The 16,682-nt window shown below is 39.3% G+C and overlaps 1 protein-coding gene across 1 annotated transcript in view; it reads right to left on the bottom strand.

The window, feature by feature from the left end:
- Nucleotides 1-5,748: 5,748 nt before the first annotated feature.
- Nucleotides 5,749-16,682, bottom strand: part of LOC134136559 (collagen alpha-6(VI) chain-like) — a 64,591-nt gene continuing 53,657 nt past the window's right edge. The window contains exons 31-39 of the mRNA XM_062568475.1: nucleotides 15,016-15,051; nucleotides 14,152-14,188; nucleotides 13,562-13,573; nucleotides 12,969-13,456; nucleotides 10,982-11,072; nucleotides 9,673-10,344; nucleotides 8,779-8,872; nucleotides 8,353-8,624; nucleotides 5,749-6,470 (exon numbers count right to left, since the gene is read on the bottom strand). Of these exons, the coding sequence (XP_062424459.1) occupies nucleotides 6,298-6,470; nucleotides 8,353-8,624; nucleotides 8,779-8,872; nucleotides 9,673-10,344; nucleotides 10,982-11,072; nucleotides 12,969-13,456; nucleotides 13,562-13,573; nucleotides 14,152-14,188; nucleotides 15,016-15,051 (1,875 nt within the window). The 3' untranslated portion in view covers nucleotides 5,749-6,297. The remainder of the gene's footprint in view (nucleotides 6,471-8,352; nucleotides 8,625-8,778; nucleotides 8,873-9,672; nucleotides 10,345-10,981; nucleotides 11,073-12,968; nucleotides 13,457-13,561; nucleotides 13,574-14,151; nucleotides 14,189-15,015; nucleotides 15,052-16,682) is intronic.

Raw genomic sequence — 16,682 nt, 5'->3', positions numbered from 1 at the left:
TTCAGTGGCTCTGAATACATTATTAGCAATGTGTTTTTTTCTGGCCTTGTTATGCTGCATTTTTGGACTGAGTTTCTATTTGTTTCACTTTACGAAATTCAATACATCTGTAATACTTCAGTGACTTCTTGGAAATCAAAGGCTTAGCTTTGTGATATACAAAGAACAGTTGGTTGAAAGCTGCATTTGCTCTGTGCCTCATTTAACACATAGCCAGCCATGGTCTTTAAGACTAAAATTGGGTGCTCTGATGGGAAAACATTAACTGGTACATCTGCATAGAGCCTTTATTGTTACTCAGAAATATTTGTGTAGTTGTAGAGAATTTTTAGACAATTGGGAGTTTTTTTAAAGCAATCTGCTGTTCTCAAATTTTATTTCTGCTTCAGGTTGCTAGGGGATGATGTTGTAAGATGCAGAAAATCATCCTTTTTAAGATAATTCCACAGGGTGATGGGATTGATAGCATCAGCTACTTATTTAACTCCATTGATTTCAAATGAGTTTGTGCCATGTTAAGTGCAATTTGATGGTAAATTAGAGCCTGATTTCTGAATCTCACTCTCCATCCCATCCCCCTAAGCTTTCTCAGAGCCTGAAACTCTTCTTAGATCCAGGAGCAGCTGGGGCAGAAGTCATGCAAGCCACATCATCTTCATTCATGGACCTCACTTGACTTAGAAAAAAGCATGGATCTCCAGGGTGCTTATGGAGGAGATATGTGTTTTCCCATGGTTATGTTTCACCTGGATACACACAGGGCCTTCTCCAGCTCCCTTTGAAATCACATGAATATTTTCTAGTGGCTTTCATAAAGTTATACTGATTTACAGCATGACATTTCTGAGAAAATTTCATAAGCCTATAAAACAACTTATAGTGAAATGTAGCTTCTGGATTTTATTGCTGGTTTAATTCCTTCTAAATGAAAAAGTCTTCTTGGATTGACTGTCCTCACCATTATTTATTTAAGAAAATTTAGGAATAATAGGAATAAATTCTGATACAACAGTGTTTGTCAGGAATGCTTCCAGTCACGTTCGCTTGGCTAGGAGATTCTGCTCTAAGCCGGTTGATTTTGGAACAATGTTGTCCCAAATATGTGGCTATTTAGTGTCTCTACTGTAAGCTAAAGCAATGAAATATTCCTGGAGATAAAGCCATCAGCTCTTAGGAAACTCCAGCAAGCACACAGCCATGCTCAGCTGTGCTCTCCTGAGGAGCTTGGTCTCTGCTAGTCTCAGAAGTTTGGCAGTCTGCTGGGCTCACTGCTATCCACCACAGATCCTGGGAGTAACATAGGCTTATCTGAGATGGGGGGACAGGATAATTGCAGGATAATGATCACTAAAACATTTTCTTTGCCATGGCTGGCGGTCCTGAGACTCAATAGTAAATATCTAGAGTTGACTTCTGATGGACCTTTAGACCTGTCCTTCTGAGCCATGGCTGCTAGCGGACTGGCCTTGGGAACTCTGGATTTTTCTTATCACCGCAATCCCAGGAAAAAGAAAATCTTTAAGAACTTAAATCTGTGATTTAAATTAGCTCAGAAAACTAATTCAAGAAATGAATTACTAATTCATACGACCATATTACATTTTTCTTAAATTCACCTAGAAAACATTTTTTTTTCTTCATATTAACACTGTTACAGTAAATCTTTGCTCTTCCTTGCTATGGATCTAAGGTAATTAGTTGTTCATAAGTTCTCAGTTCAGTGCAGGCTCACTACAAGTATTTGGAAAGATGCAACCAAACATGTTATTAAATGCCCTTTTAGAGACACCTATTACTAATTTCTTATCCTTTTCCCAGTGGTATGGCACTCAGTATAACACAGACAGCCTGTGAGACCATGGTGACAACTGCCTCATCCAACCTCGACAGCTATCAGATGTTTCACAAGAGTTGCTCTGGGGCTCTGAAGAGAGGCTACCAGTTTGGATTCTGTTAACATGATAGGACAGTGCCTAGATATCATACTCCCCACTGCTTGCTTCTGCCTATGGCGTTGTTAGTGCTAACTGGAGAATGCTTTGACTAGGGGCAAGTGCCGCACGGCTGAGCGTTTGTGCATGTATGTGCATGGGTTCCCTAAAACAATTTATTTGTAGTAGAAATCTTAGATTTGCCACTGCAAAGAAAGAAACAGGCAATGGGGCTAGTCTGGGGCACTACAGCCCTTTGAATGGAAGGCAAAGCAGCTGAGTGTGGAGATGAGTGAATCATGCAGAAATCCTGCTTGCAGGAGTTCTCAATATGGGGTCAGTCATGTCCCTCCACCAGATACTCTTGAGTTTGGTCTGTTGCACACCAATGAAGTACTGCAGCCACCTCTTCATGGGCTTCATTACGTGTCCTTCTGACCCTTGTTCAGAGTTACAGAAAACCCTGCTAAAACTGGTTGCTTTTGCCAAGGCATGCAGAGCCTTCTTGATGAAATGTAAGCAATTAATGTAAATATTGTTGTGGGTGTAATCAAAAAATGCTATTTAGCAAGAATTTTTTAAGTGTCTTTTATGACAGTGGTGGGATACCAGAACACACAAGTGCTGCTAGAAGCTTGCTTTCCAGATGGATTCATTCATGCAACCTGACTGCAGCAGCAATTATATTGGAGCAAACAAAAGCATGCTTAGCTCAGAAGGTTGATGTCTTGAGTGCTTATATATATATAAGTATGCATGTATATATGTGCAAATATATATAATTTGCTGAAAAGCAAGGGTGGAGGGGTTGTGTTGCACATCCTGCACAGTATAACACATTTTATAAATTTGAAAGCAAACCCAGCTCCTTGCAAGCCCTCAATTTGTTTTAGAGGCCTGAGCAGCTCATTCAGGGCAGTCTTTGAATGATACTGCTTTTCTCTGTCTTGTTCAGCCATGTTTCTACATAGTTGCACATGCTTTACAGGTGAATTTTACTTGATACAGGAGGCTAGTTTGCTCCATTGTAGGCATGTGGAGTTACTTATTAAGTAAAACATATCAGGGTAAGCCTCACTGAAAGAGGTTAAAAGTTGTTATATACCCCAGCTAGGTCAGACTAAAAGCAAAGGCACAATTCTGGAAGCAAAACTGAGACGCAGCAACTTTTAACACACTGTGACTCAACTGTGCTTGACACAACACAGTATTTTAGGAAAGTTTTTAAATGGGTACTGAGACTCTTCATGCCCTGATACAGATTATAAATGTCAGCTTATTCCAGCAGAAGCCCTCCTTTGCAGGACAAATTGAAATGTTTTTCCTACCAAACCAAAATAAATACTATCTCCTGCAGCAAGCTGCTATACACATACAACCTGCAGCCTCTGGGCCAGCAGAGAAGGTCTATTTTAGAGGAAGAGATAGCGCTTATTTCAAAGCAGAAAGACCCAGATAGAGAATGAATGGTCTCCAATCGTTCAAAGTGAGTAAAACTAGCGTGGTTTAACAGCAGATGTAATAGGAAGCCTTCTGGTGAACTGGTAAGAAATGTCTTCTTCTTGATGTAAGGCTCTCCCCTGGCTTCTTGCTTGACTACATGTAGCACTAAATATCTATTAAGGCTGTCAAAGTAGCAATAAAAATGGATATGGGGGAGTGGAGAAATGAGATATAAGAAAGGAAAATATTGACAGGCCTTGTGGTAAAGAAAAAAGGGCTCCCTGACTGCCACGCACAAGAAAAGGCTTTGTATTCATTAACTAGGCACAAACCTCTGCTAATTCAAAGGCTTCTAATCATAATAACTAGTTTATTTTCACAGCAAGATGTTTCAGTCTGTCTCTACAAGACCTAGCTTCCTATTCTGTTCAAAAATAAGCTTCTGTTGTGTATTTTGGCAGTAAGCAAAGGGTTCCCACAGGAGCAGTAGCTACACTGCTGGGAAAGGGCAACAGGCCCCTATGAGCAACCCTGCAAATGCCAAGGCTCCATGGGTCATTTAAAATACTTCTTATGCATCAGTATTCCCATTCCTAATACTATCATGCCAAGGATAAAAGAAGAAAGAAAATCATGTTAGGAGACTTTGAGGGTCATTCCTCAAAAAAACCAGCTGGCTTGTTTTATCCTGTGTTGCTCCAGGAAGACGACCATTAAGCAGCCTGCCTGAGGTAATGGGGTGGATGATGTGTGTAGAAAGCATGAATAGGTCAGCCCACACAGACATTCACATTTTACACATCAAGGAGAAAGGATCCACATACCCAGATTCTCCTCTGACTGAAAAACAAGGATTTAGAGCTAGCAGTAAGACTAACTAGCCCCAGATATCAAGAGCCAGCTGAAAGGAAGAGAGGAATTGCATGCAGCTGAGATCCAGGGGACTATACGTCTCTTGAGCTGAAGAGAAGTACCTGAGCTATAAGCAACTGCTTCTGATACAAGAGCAGAGATGCCTGATTTCTGACCTTTACTTTCCAACTAAGAGAACTGTTTACTCATCTCATCAAAAGGAGAATATTATTTACTCATTTCAACAAAAATTGATCAGGAGATCACATCACCAATCTGTCCTGTCACTAGAGACAAGAGTTTCTGTAGGTTTCAGAGGTGTTCCTGTAAAAAACTGAACCTCCAGCAAAGGCAGATTCCTTCCATTTGTGTACACATGACTTAAGGGAGGGAGTCGTTCCTTTTGAAAGAGGAAACTATTGCCAATTATTACATAGAAAATAGCACCTCCTTAGTGATATTCACAACTTCAGAATTAAAAGGTCCTGTGAATAATGTGGCAAAAAGCAAACCCAGGTTCAATTTATCGCTTGACAAACTTATTAGATCAGCTCTAGCCCCCAACGAGAAACCTAAGTGGCTCTCCTCAGGTTCCTATTATAATATAATAATTAATATACCAAGGTTCCTAGTCACAAATGTAAATATACAGAAACAAAGAGTAGAATTTTTTCCATTCCGCTGTGGTAACTTTAACAGTTCCATTCTGTCACTTGCAAGAAAATCCCAAGGTGAAAGATCATAGGCTTCAACAACTCACCCCATCCCCGTTCACAGTTTGGGTCACCAGTAACCCATGAGACATTTTGCAGACTTTTAAACCAAGGAGCACCCTTCCTCGACTGAGCTAAGGGTGGCATTATCTCCTTTAGCAGTGGGTTGTTCAGCATTTTTATGGCTCTGAAGCTGACAGGGCTTCACAAGAGTCCACTCTGTTCAAATTCCTCACAACAGGGTCCCTATGGGTAACAGCCAAAGGCAGCAGTCTTTGAGAAATCATAGCTCAGAAAATCCAAGTTCATGCCTGTTATGGTGACTCCCTAAAAGTCTGTCTTGTAGGAATTCTTGGTCAGTAGCCCATGCAAATTTCTTAGAGATATCTTATCTATCTCACTGTAGACAAACACAGAGCAGAACAGTACTCTAGGTGAGTACAGCCACCTCTGCGGAGTGGCCAGAGGTGACAGAGCTAAGCGCACCATGGCTTCTGTAGTTGTAGAATGGGCAGCAGTGGAGTTTGGGTAAGCAGAGTGTGAAAGTCCAGCTAAGTCCCACTTCGCTGCAAGCCACTGCATTAATTATCTTTAATCAGAAAATATCCTTGGGATTTTTATTCTTTCCCTCAAAAATAACCACCAGAATCTAATGGTCTAAAATGAATGAACTTGCCTAACCTTTGGCAGTAAAGGAAAGGGAGCAATGCTGATTTACATGAGATGAGGAGCAAGCCTATGAAAATGTGATGACATCTGTTTGAAGAACTAACAGCATACATATTTCAGAAGGCATGATTTTATTCACATGTTGGATTACTTGGAAAAAAAATTAAGAAGCTGAAAATGATTCTATGGTAGAATAATTCTCTACATTAACACAAAGTAAGCTTTGGCAATTTTATGTCCTTTGAGATAAACACTTTTGGTACTCTCTCCAAGTAGAATAAATGCAAGTAAATGAATCAAAGCATTTTGACATGTTATTTTTCTTTCCATCCAATGTTATTTCAAGAAAATGAGGTATTATTTTAATTTTATTCAGTACATATAAAAAGTGCACATTTTGGTCTTTATGAAAGAAAGTCAAGTTTCAATATTTTTATCCCTTTTAAACAATACAATATTGGCTATGAAAGCAAGTTTCTCACTTCCCACCTTCTTTTACATTGGATCAGCTGAGTAATAGTTTTAACTTTATTTTCACTATTAAGTTACTAGATAAAACCTTAGCTAAAAACTATTTCTCTCACCTGAAATCTGGAAGCCAAGTAGTGTTAAGCATTTCCTTTTGAGCCCTTCTCCCCATCATCTTGATAGTGTAATTAAAGAATTAAAGCAATTTAACTGTCTCTGTACTAGAAAGATTCTATACACAAGACTTTACATTCTTCTTGCGTTTCAAATCTATTTTTGTTGCCTCCACAGCCCCCATACCAAAACTGACCACACATTTTCTGCCCTTTGTTGTAGTACCACTTCAGAACATAATCCTGACATTCTCCGCTATCCTGAAGCAGGTCACACGCATCTGGAAAAGCCAAATAAGAAATAGAGTTAATAGAAGAAAGAACTACCCTTCTTAGCATTGGAATTTCAGTGAAAAGTAACATTCAGTGCAAACTGGCAAAGGAGAGAAGTAGTCAGCGTTTAAGGTCCTACAAAGATTCACTACGTGTCCACCCACACACCCACTGGGCTAGGGTGGCAAAAAAGCTCTTCTCACTCTGATTGATTTAACCAGACGGAATTACTGAAACAACTAGATTTTCAGTTGCATAAACAGAAGTGAAAAAGAGGAAAACTAAAAGGTGTTTAGTCTTCTAATACAGAGTTTTACTAAAATTATTGTAAAATGATTATGCCTCATTTATAGGGACTAGTGAAACGAAGTTAGCACAAACTGCTCTTCAACCTTTTCAGAATACCCCTCTAATTAATTCCAAGTTTTTATCCTAGTAAAATTTCTTCAGTATCTTATTTTCAGTAAAATTTCATAAACAAGCATACACAGATAACTAAATTATTCATGATAGTCTCTAAGCCAAATCTCAGGGTCATAGAGAGTTGAATCATATTAATTGGCCAAAAAGTAGATGAAAGTAGCACTATTTGTAGTAATTTGGTATTCAGTAAGTAAAGATCTAATCAACTTTCACCAGTGTGAATTCAGAATTATTCAAATGAAGTCAGAAAAGCAAGACACCAAAAGGAAAGCAAAGGGAAGGAAAGTAAAATATTAAGAAAACCACGCAACCTAGAGATTTAAAATAACATAGCTTTCTCCTCCTAGTCAACTGAAAAACAAGAAGATCAAACAGTAGATCTATACAAGGTACATCTCTCAAAAGGAAAGCTCCAAAACTGTGCTACATGTTTTTAGAAGTAAACTTCAGCAGCACAATTACAAATTAAGACTGATAACTTTCGTTTGTACCTTTCTTCTAAGCAGCTTATGTTACACAACATCAGTAGCATATGTTCACGCTGCAGACTTTCTTGTGTGACCACAGAGGTCATGCACTGGTTAATGGAGAGCGCTGATGCTGCACAGGGCGTTGGGCCAACACCAGACCAATTCTGTACATGCCCAGCAAGTCAGTAATGTACTGTAGATGTCTAGGTTTCCCAGAAGTACATCAGTTCTTAATTAAAGATCCGATAATTACAACAGCTGTGCAAAAGCATTGGCCCTTTCATCAGGGATGGGATTATCAGATAGTCTGCAGAATCATTTTTGGTTGAGGGAAGATGAAAAACAGAGGGATGGCAGCTGTCATGATAAGCAATCACACTAACAGCTATACAGATACAGCTGATTTTTCAATAAAATTTCTCTATAATTGCGGTCTAAATAATAACAACACTTGATAGTGCTAGAGGAATGTTGGTAAGAGAACTGATCTCATAATCAGATTACTGTATACGCTGTAATAAATGGCAAATCTGAAAATAAATATGCATAACTGGAAAGAAATGTAAAAAACAGGAAGAATATGTTTTTGATAGGATATATCTAGTGGAGGGTCCAGTTCCTCCTGCAGGAATAGCCTGTAGCAGAGACATGCTTAGTTCCTCCATGTAGAGCTGTGTTAGCAACAGGAGTAACTCAGTAATTACAGTGCCACTAGGTGATTTAATATCATCAGCTGCTTTTGTAAAGGAGATTACAAATTTATGTTATATTATTGTTGTAAATCAAAGCTAAAATCTAAATGACACCTACAATTCTGCTTTTAGATACAAACCCCTAGTATATAGATTTGGACTGAATATGATCACACAGCAGCACGAAGATTTAGAAGGTTTACTAAATGGACATGCTCCACACTGAGTAAACATTGAAATAAGCCCTTTACAATTAAGAATATTCCTACTGAATTCAAAGAGCTTTTCATACTCTAAAATCATACCATAATCCTTATAGGCAGCTCTAGCTCCTACTGTTGCCTCTAAATTTTCCTCATTCTCCTCCTGAGCTTCTCCATACTCTTGTAGCTTTTTTTCTTTAGTATCTTCCTGTGTGAAATACTCATTCTCCTCATAATCATATCCCATCTTTGGCACTGTGGATACAAGTTCTGTGGTAGCTGTTATAATTTTCTCCAGAACGCTATTTTCAGTTGTTTCAACTTCTTTCAAACCATGACTGTAAGCAGCTTCATCCGAGCCAGGAAAAGGCACACTTCCAAGAAGGGGGAAAAAAAAGAAAAAAGGGAGGGTTAAGCACTAGTATGTAACTACTAACTCAATGAGAGACAATTCTATATCGAAAGATAAATGTTAATACACAGTTTTATTCCATACACACTGAATAACTTTAATAGGCAATTCCAAACCTTTCAGTAACAGATACTTCTTGTTGTGTGTCTCCCCGATCTAAATTTTCACACTCTTCTTGAAGTTCAGGAGAAGGGTAACTGTTCATTTCCTCTACAGGGAAAGCACAAGAAGTGACAGCTGAGTTTTGAAGTCCTCCATACCTCAGTAAGTTTTATAAAAAAAGCACTATGATAATTTTTTTTTGTGGAGTATGTATCCTTGAAAGAAATGACATATGACACCTAGAAGGAATGGCACTATGACCAAGGAAATGAAAACAATGTAAGAGATGTGCTATTTATCCTCCTATAGAAACTTTGGCACCTGTAAGTATGTGCTTCTGATGGGGGTTTTAAAGCAGTGATATCTTCATTCTTCAGATTTCTCTTCTATTTATTTCAAAGCAGCCAAGACCTGCTGATCTATATGTATGTGTCCTGGAAAGTTCAGAAGTGCTTCCCCTGCTCTATAGAGGAGGAATAACTGCAGTAAAGAGAGGTTAAGGCCAGATCAGCTAAATGTTTGAACTAATAAATAAATAAATAAATAAGCATAAGCTGCTAAGTAAATCTGGACCTGTCACTAGTCAGAAGAGAAATTAAGGCCTAACTCAGGAACAGAATTGCGTTTTCTTGGCTGAAGAGTGGAGTCAATTAAGCCACACACTAAATGCAAACTAATGGGGAATTTTTTTTAAGACTTTGGCCTGAAACCCTATTAAAATATAATGTTGTTCTGCAGTTACTAGCATTTCCATTAGTGTCTAGCATCTGCTGTGAACTACAGATGAAAGACCAACTAGTTAGATTATGACTGGAAACAGAACGACAGGGGATACACAGACAATATTTGACTAAACAGCATTTCTTATTCTTTCCATACATAAGCAAACCCTGTTGGATGCTACTTACGTTGTAGGAGATTTAGGAATGCCCGGCTGAACCTCTGAGCGTATGCTATCTCAGATGTTGAAACCCTGCCCAATGACAGTAAGTGCTGTTCTGTGGGAGAGCTGGACAGCTCTGTCAGCTCGCTGTCGCTCACATCATTGCCAAGCGCTAAAGTGAACAAGGTGAATCCTTGGCACTTGGCTCCAAGCGAAATCTCTCTCAGCCTCTCTCTGTCCCATTTGCTTGTCTTGCTTCCAACTATTGTAAATATGACCCTGTGCTTTCTTTGCCTGGGGGCCTTAAAAAATACGTTTTCAACTGTCCACTGTAACGCAGAAGCAATGGCTGATGGTCCTTCCAGTCGGTGAACAGCCTCTTGGATATGTTTCTTCATCAAATCTTTATTGTTGTATGTGACTAGATCAAACTCCAGGGCCACGGGGCTTTGGCCTCTGTCAGGCAGAAAGCCTCTTGGAGCCTGTTGCACCAGTGCCACTCTGATGCCTTCATATGACTCGCTTGGCTGTGGGGCAATGACAAACTGATCTAGCATGTTGCTCACAAAGTCTTTGGCTCTCTGAAACTCTTCACTGCTGATGCTGCCAGAGCTGTCCATGATGTAAGTGATATCCATATCCATCAGAACAGGAGGAGGAATAGGAACCTCACAGGTGGTACTTGGTTTGCATTTATCTAGAGAAGAAGAAAGAACAGACAACATACTATTTGAAGAGTACAACAACAACAACAAAGTTTAGAAAGAAACTCTACTTTACTTCTTAAATTTTGATTTAAAATTCAATATGGCAAGCAGAAATTTTGTTGCGAGAAATTACGGACGAATCTTGCTGAATAAGGCTTTAAGATATGATGGGAAATTACTCAGACATAAGAGCAAGAAGTGTTCCTAAAGTAAGACTTAAGAGACAAGAATTCTGTTCAGTAATTTTCCTCCATTAAAATCTAAACAGGGCAAAGTACACTGAAACAAACCTTTTTTTTTTTTTTTAATCTCAGACAACTGTTCAGCTTTCCTAAATATTATTACATGTAGCAGCACCTTCTCCTCCCATTGAAATGTAGAATTTACAGGAAATAAGCCTGATTTCCGAGAATCACAATGCTATTTTAAGTATGTTGTGTTTCAAAGAAAATGCCAAATATAACAAATCATTTTGCATGGCTGAGGCAGGAACCAATTAAACAGCTTTTGTGGTTTTGAGCTTCAAACTCTATTCACATTTCCCAGAAGAATTATTTTATTGAAATATGTAGAATTTGTTACTGAAAGGCTAAAAAGACCAATAAAACAGTTTGTAGAAAGTCTTACCATAGCAAAGAGTACAATACATGATGCTCTCCAAACTTTCACTCTGTTGTCTTTCCCAGATAAATAACTGAAATCTTCTGGTATCATCAATCTGTTTTAAAGTAAATGCAAAAGTAACATTATATACCCAAAATACAGATTTTTTTCCCCTCGGTTCTTAATACTTAATGCCTGTACTATTTCTCTGCTGAAACAGATGGAGTCCTTATCTGGTAGTGGCTCTCCCTCCCTGCTATTATAATATCAAACAGGTACACAGAGGACTCTTCCAATTGCCATTCTGGTTGCCCTGGAGCAATAAGGAATTAACATTAACACCCGATGAACGAAGAACTCTAAACACTGAGAATGGAAAGAAAGCAACAGAGTCAATCTCTTTGAGAAATACATCAGCACCCAGATAAGCTTAGAAGGTTTTGCAGTTAAGAAGTTGTATCAGCAGCCATGATAGTGGTGTTCTAGGCTACATGCCTACATCTCTACACTGTGCCTCAGAGATTACGGTTAGTGCAGTTGCTAATGCAAACCCATCTGTGTCAGCTGTGGTCATCCTAACTAGGAGATCATTATACGTTGACGAGTTAGTGATGCACATAACAGTCCACTCGAGTAGGCGCAGGCCTATGCTGTGCTTTGACGCACTATGCTGCACCTACAGCTTGGCCTTCAGGCCTGTGTTGCAGGGCAGAGTTAGCCGGCTAATTGCAACGAAGGAGCCTGCAGGCAGCTCCCACTTGGCACCAATGATTATACCACCTGTGTGGCTTTATCTTCATTTAGAAGTGCAGCAACAAGTTCTCATGTGAACCTTCTCTTTTACAGTAGAAATGATTAATAAGAAATCTAAGAATCTAAGAAAATCCTATAAGAGCTCAAAAGATCAGATGTACGGTAGTCTTTAGGCAGACAGGGTCTGCTGTGGCATGCTGTACCTGACTGAAGGCCTATTCAATGCAATACAACTTGGGGTTCCCAGCATCTGAAGGGACATAAAATTATCTGTACTATCGCCATTTTCCTTACAGTGTTAGCTCCAATAAATGGCATTTTTAGAACTACTTTACAGAATCTGAGTACCTTTCTTACTGAGATCATGATGAACACTAGTCCCAGTGCATTGAACTATGGGACAACATTAGCACAGTTCATTAGCCAGCCTATCACACTAAAGAAGTTATACTTATTCAAAGCTAGCTAGACCCAGACTGTAGCTTGGTGTTTGTGAGGCAAATATTATTGATTCAAGTCATGTTATTAACTCTATTCCCACTGTTGAATGAATTGCTTATGGTACAGGTAGGGGGAAACGCATCAGCCTAAGTACTTTTTAGGAGCTGAGAAACAAAAATACATTAGCCTAAGTACTTTTTAGGGGCTAAGAAACAATAGATAAAACTCTACAATCTGTATTTTCTATCTTCATTTGGATTCTGCACAGACAGCAGTAAAAGTCTGCCAGAGGGAAGAATGGAGGAAATGACCCTGTATTTCATGTGCAGCATAGCTGAAGATCTCAGATTATCGAAAACACTGTAACTGTATGCTCAGATTCTTGTGCTATATCTGTTACTAGGATGCCCAAGAATTATCTACCTGCCGATCTTTGGATGATACTTCAATTTGGAGCCAGAATGATTTGATAGAATCCATACTTCTGTCTGCTAATATCAATGAAAAGATTGAAAAATATTCCCAGTATAACCCTAGTGTGTGTATAAAATATATAGAAATACAAGTGTGTGAGTGTGTGTGTGTTTAAAAAAACGTTTATCTAAAAAATAAAAATGCAAGTTTAAAGCACCAGGTCAAATTGTTCTCCAGAGACAATGGGAATATACAGGTCAACTGGAAAATACCGTATTTTTACAATCTTTTCTATCCTGAAAATGATTTGTGGAAAGTGGGCACCTTTGTAAATACCAGATGTCTTCATTATATGCAATCAGACTCATAATCTGCTCATACTAAGTAAAATAGTACCACTTACTGAGAAGGCACGCCTGACATTTGGCACTTCACTGAAGGCAATAACCACTGGAGTGATATCCAAGGCACTCAACTCAAGTGCAGCTGTGCTGACGACATCATCATCCTGTGATGGACCATTGGCAAAAAATACGGCAACTTTTCTTGTGAGGATGCCCTGACGAACCCGTTTAAAGACATTCCTTGCCACAAACCTCATGGCTGCCCCAATATTACGTTTTCCACTGGATCTCTCTAGCGGTATTCTCTGGACTGCTTGTAGCAGCAAGCTGCTCTTTTGGAATTCTGAGAATCGGATGAGATAGCGCGTGTTGGTATTGAAAGAAACAATGGAGACGCGAGCGCCTGTTGGGCAGTTGCTTTCACTGATCTTAGTGGTCCTAAGCAAAGACATGACAATGTTCCTCATTCTTTCAAATGCAGCCGGAGTAACATCTTCAGACATATCAAGGGCAAACACCACTTCAGTTGGATAAACTGGACATGTGTCTGTATTTTGAAACAAAAAATACAGTGTGAGAGACTTTCTAAAATTCAAACATTGCTGGATTTTTCTTCAAGTTCATGAAAGAAAAGCCATACAGATGGGCTTACCTGATGAGCAAGCTGAAATGAAGAGATGGAGAGAAAATAGATTATTTTGCAATCATATTTGTGAAAACACTGACATATTCACTTGCTTTCTTTAAAGAGCATGATCCACAGCTCAGACAACCATCAGAATCTGTCATTTATGGGCAACCACTCTCCTCTACAATCAAATGCTTAAAATAGTGCAGTTTCACTGGATAAGATTTAAAGAGACTGTTCTGTGTTCTGCTGAGTAGAGAAGGCTGAGAGAGAATGAACACTCCAAATAGGGAAGAGAGGTGATAAATAAATACCGTCTTCTCTCCCTCACAGATTCTCCCAAAGGGGCTTTGGCATAATAATAATAATGAAATTGAGGCCTAAATAAGGACCAGATAGATTTGTTATTATTTTCATAACTGACAGGAAAAATAAGCAAAAAGTATAAGCTTGTCTTATACACCTGCTGAACCACCACCACAGTTAACAACTACTAGTCACCATCAGCCTGGTCAGGTTCAGTCTATTAACCTCAAGGGTTTCCAATGCAGACTACTCCATTTAAGAATGATGACTAAACGAATTCAGAGATAAAAGGAATGTTTCCTACTTACGGCAGTTTTGTCGTGTAAAATTCACAAGTTCACAAGGCTGCAAAGGCAAAACCAAAAAGCAATTAGTGGCAAATCTCAGTCCATTCCAGGCTGGGAATCTTACTATCGATTTGAGCTGAAGATCAGATCCCAGTGCCTGACCACACATTCCAGTTCCTCCCTGTTTCAAATAGTACAGTGGACTTCAAGTGCTTCTCCTACCACAGAAACTAAGGTTTTTTCAGACATGCTCTGTGGACACTTAACAATGTCCAAGAGGATGAAACTGTGATTTATCTGTTTTTCATTTTGTGCAATAATCTGATCTAGAAGGTCACAAGGAGGTCACAGGGCAGTGGTGCCTCTATAGAACGATAGGCAAGAAGTTCTAAAGCAACTCGCTAGGACACAGAACATGTTTACAACAGTATTGCCTGCAGGCAGTTGTCCTTGCAAGGGTTAGATGAAGCCTTTACTCAGGCATGTTCATCCCATATGGGGATTAGAATTCTGGAGAAATTCTGCCCTGCTATTTCCAGTGAAAGCAGCTGTGGCTGAGAAAATGCCTCCCTTTGTAAGAGAGTAAAACATAACCGTAAGCCTGAGCTGGTGCGTAAACTAATCTGAATGAAATAACAGAGAAAGCAATGTTAATAGTCAAATAGTTTGTAAATGTTTGGACATGAAGTAAATCCATGTTCAGAGTTATTTCTCATCTCTTGATTATTTGCAAGCAGAAGGACCCACTCTACGCTAACAAGTATTTGAAAAGGATGTTATTTTCTAACAGCTAACAGTGCTCATTGCAGTCCGTGCTTTGAATGGAAGAAAACTAAACCTGCTAATTCCATGCAGTGTGCAGTTAATTCTAAGGTAATTACTTACTTCCATTGCAATTGTGCCTCTTGGTCCCTTGGTACCCTGAAATAAATTAAAACACATCCAGAAAATCAGCCTCTAATAATGTATTTCTATCACAGCTCTGAAGCCCAAATAAAATGCAGGCATACAGTGTTTCCCTGATGACCATTTCTGAACTTGAAATGTGGGGAAACATCATTGCCCAGCATGGATTTCTGTGGACCTGTTCCTGACATAAGTGCAGACTTCTTCTCAGTAGGGCTTTCCTTCCTGTTTTCATGAACGTTCAATATTTGTTGCTCTTGAGGACCAGTATCATTAGGAATTGGATATTCCTTTTAGCCAGCAACTTCTGTTAGCAAAAAAATGCTGTGGTTCAATTATCTACACTTAATGTCCCTTTCAGCCCCCAAAAGGCCCTCTTGCCCACTCTTCTCACAGGGCAGAATCCCCTGGTTCTGCTGCCTTAGGTAACCTGCAAACCATACACTTACCACAACTGCTCAGCAGGTCTAGCTGGCTTTGGCTACTCAGTAGCCTTCTGTTTAGGAGCTCTGTGCAAAGGCCCCCACCTTCCATCTCTTGCTTGAGCTCAGCTTTCTTCATCTCTTCTCCTCCCTTTCTGCCAGCCCCATCACAGCCATTCTACTCCTTTTTCGTCTTGTGTTTCCCAGCAGATTCCAACTCTGCCTTGGTACTATGGAGCAACAATTGACCACGAATTGGCTGAGCCTTAATGAATGGTGCTTGTAGCAGCTGATCAGTGGTGACTGAGCTGTATAGACATGACCCATAAAAATAACCATATGGCTGATAGCTGCTGCATCATAGGAAGGATGGGTAAAATGAGCCTATTTTGGCTGGACCTGCCTGCTACCTATAACTAGGTAGGGTTCCTGCAACCCTCTCTCTTCCACTTTTTCCAGCATTCCCACTTTCCCCTTTCATTCATGCACTGCTACTACAAAAAATCCCTTCAAACTCATACCTTCTAAGTCTCCCCCTCTCATTTTTGCATCTGAAGAGGAGGTTCTGAGCTTGCAATCTCTCTTCAGACTTCCCGAAGCATAGATGTGCAGGGCCAGTGGCTGTGTGGCTTGTCAGCATTGGCCCTTCTTGTGCTAGCACCATAAAATAAAGTGGGCCAGATATATTCATCGACCAGCACAGTGTAATGGACAGAAAAAAAAGTATTTTGTAAGTTGCATGTATCCTGTGGGCTACGCTATACAGGTAAAACTACTCTTATCAATATTGTTCCACGTTTGAACTAAATGAGTGAGTTCAAGAAAGTTTAACGAAGAAACAATTCATGCTAGGGGGTTTTTCTGATCACCATGGGTGGATTTGAAAAATTGCTGCAAGACAAAGATGGACACATACAGGGATTTTCTAAAGTATCTACAAGGTTAGTCCTAATTCCTTCTGTCGTTTGTGATCCTTTCCCCTGCTTGCATACAACACACAACTTTTTTTGCTGTACAAAGATCACAGACACTAGAGGAAAGTACATTAATACATTTGTATATGAAGATTAATAGGTTACAGTAAATATAAGCCTTAAATAGGTGCCTGTAATTGCAAATTTAACTTTAAATGACTTCCCATTTTAAATGAAAAATGTATTGGCTTTCAGAAAAACAGTCCTGTTTTACTTTTTAAAGTATTCTCTTTTTTAACTAGATTTTTAT

This window comes from Rhea pennata, chromosome 2, assembly GCF_028389875.1.
Source record: "Rhea pennata isolate bPtePen1 chromosome 2, bPtePen1.pri, whole genome shotgun sequence".
NCBI lineage: Eukaryota > Metazoa > Chordata > Aves > Rheiformes > Rheidae > Rhea > Rhea pennata.
This window is presented reverse-complemented; position numbering and strand designations above follow the sequence as displayed.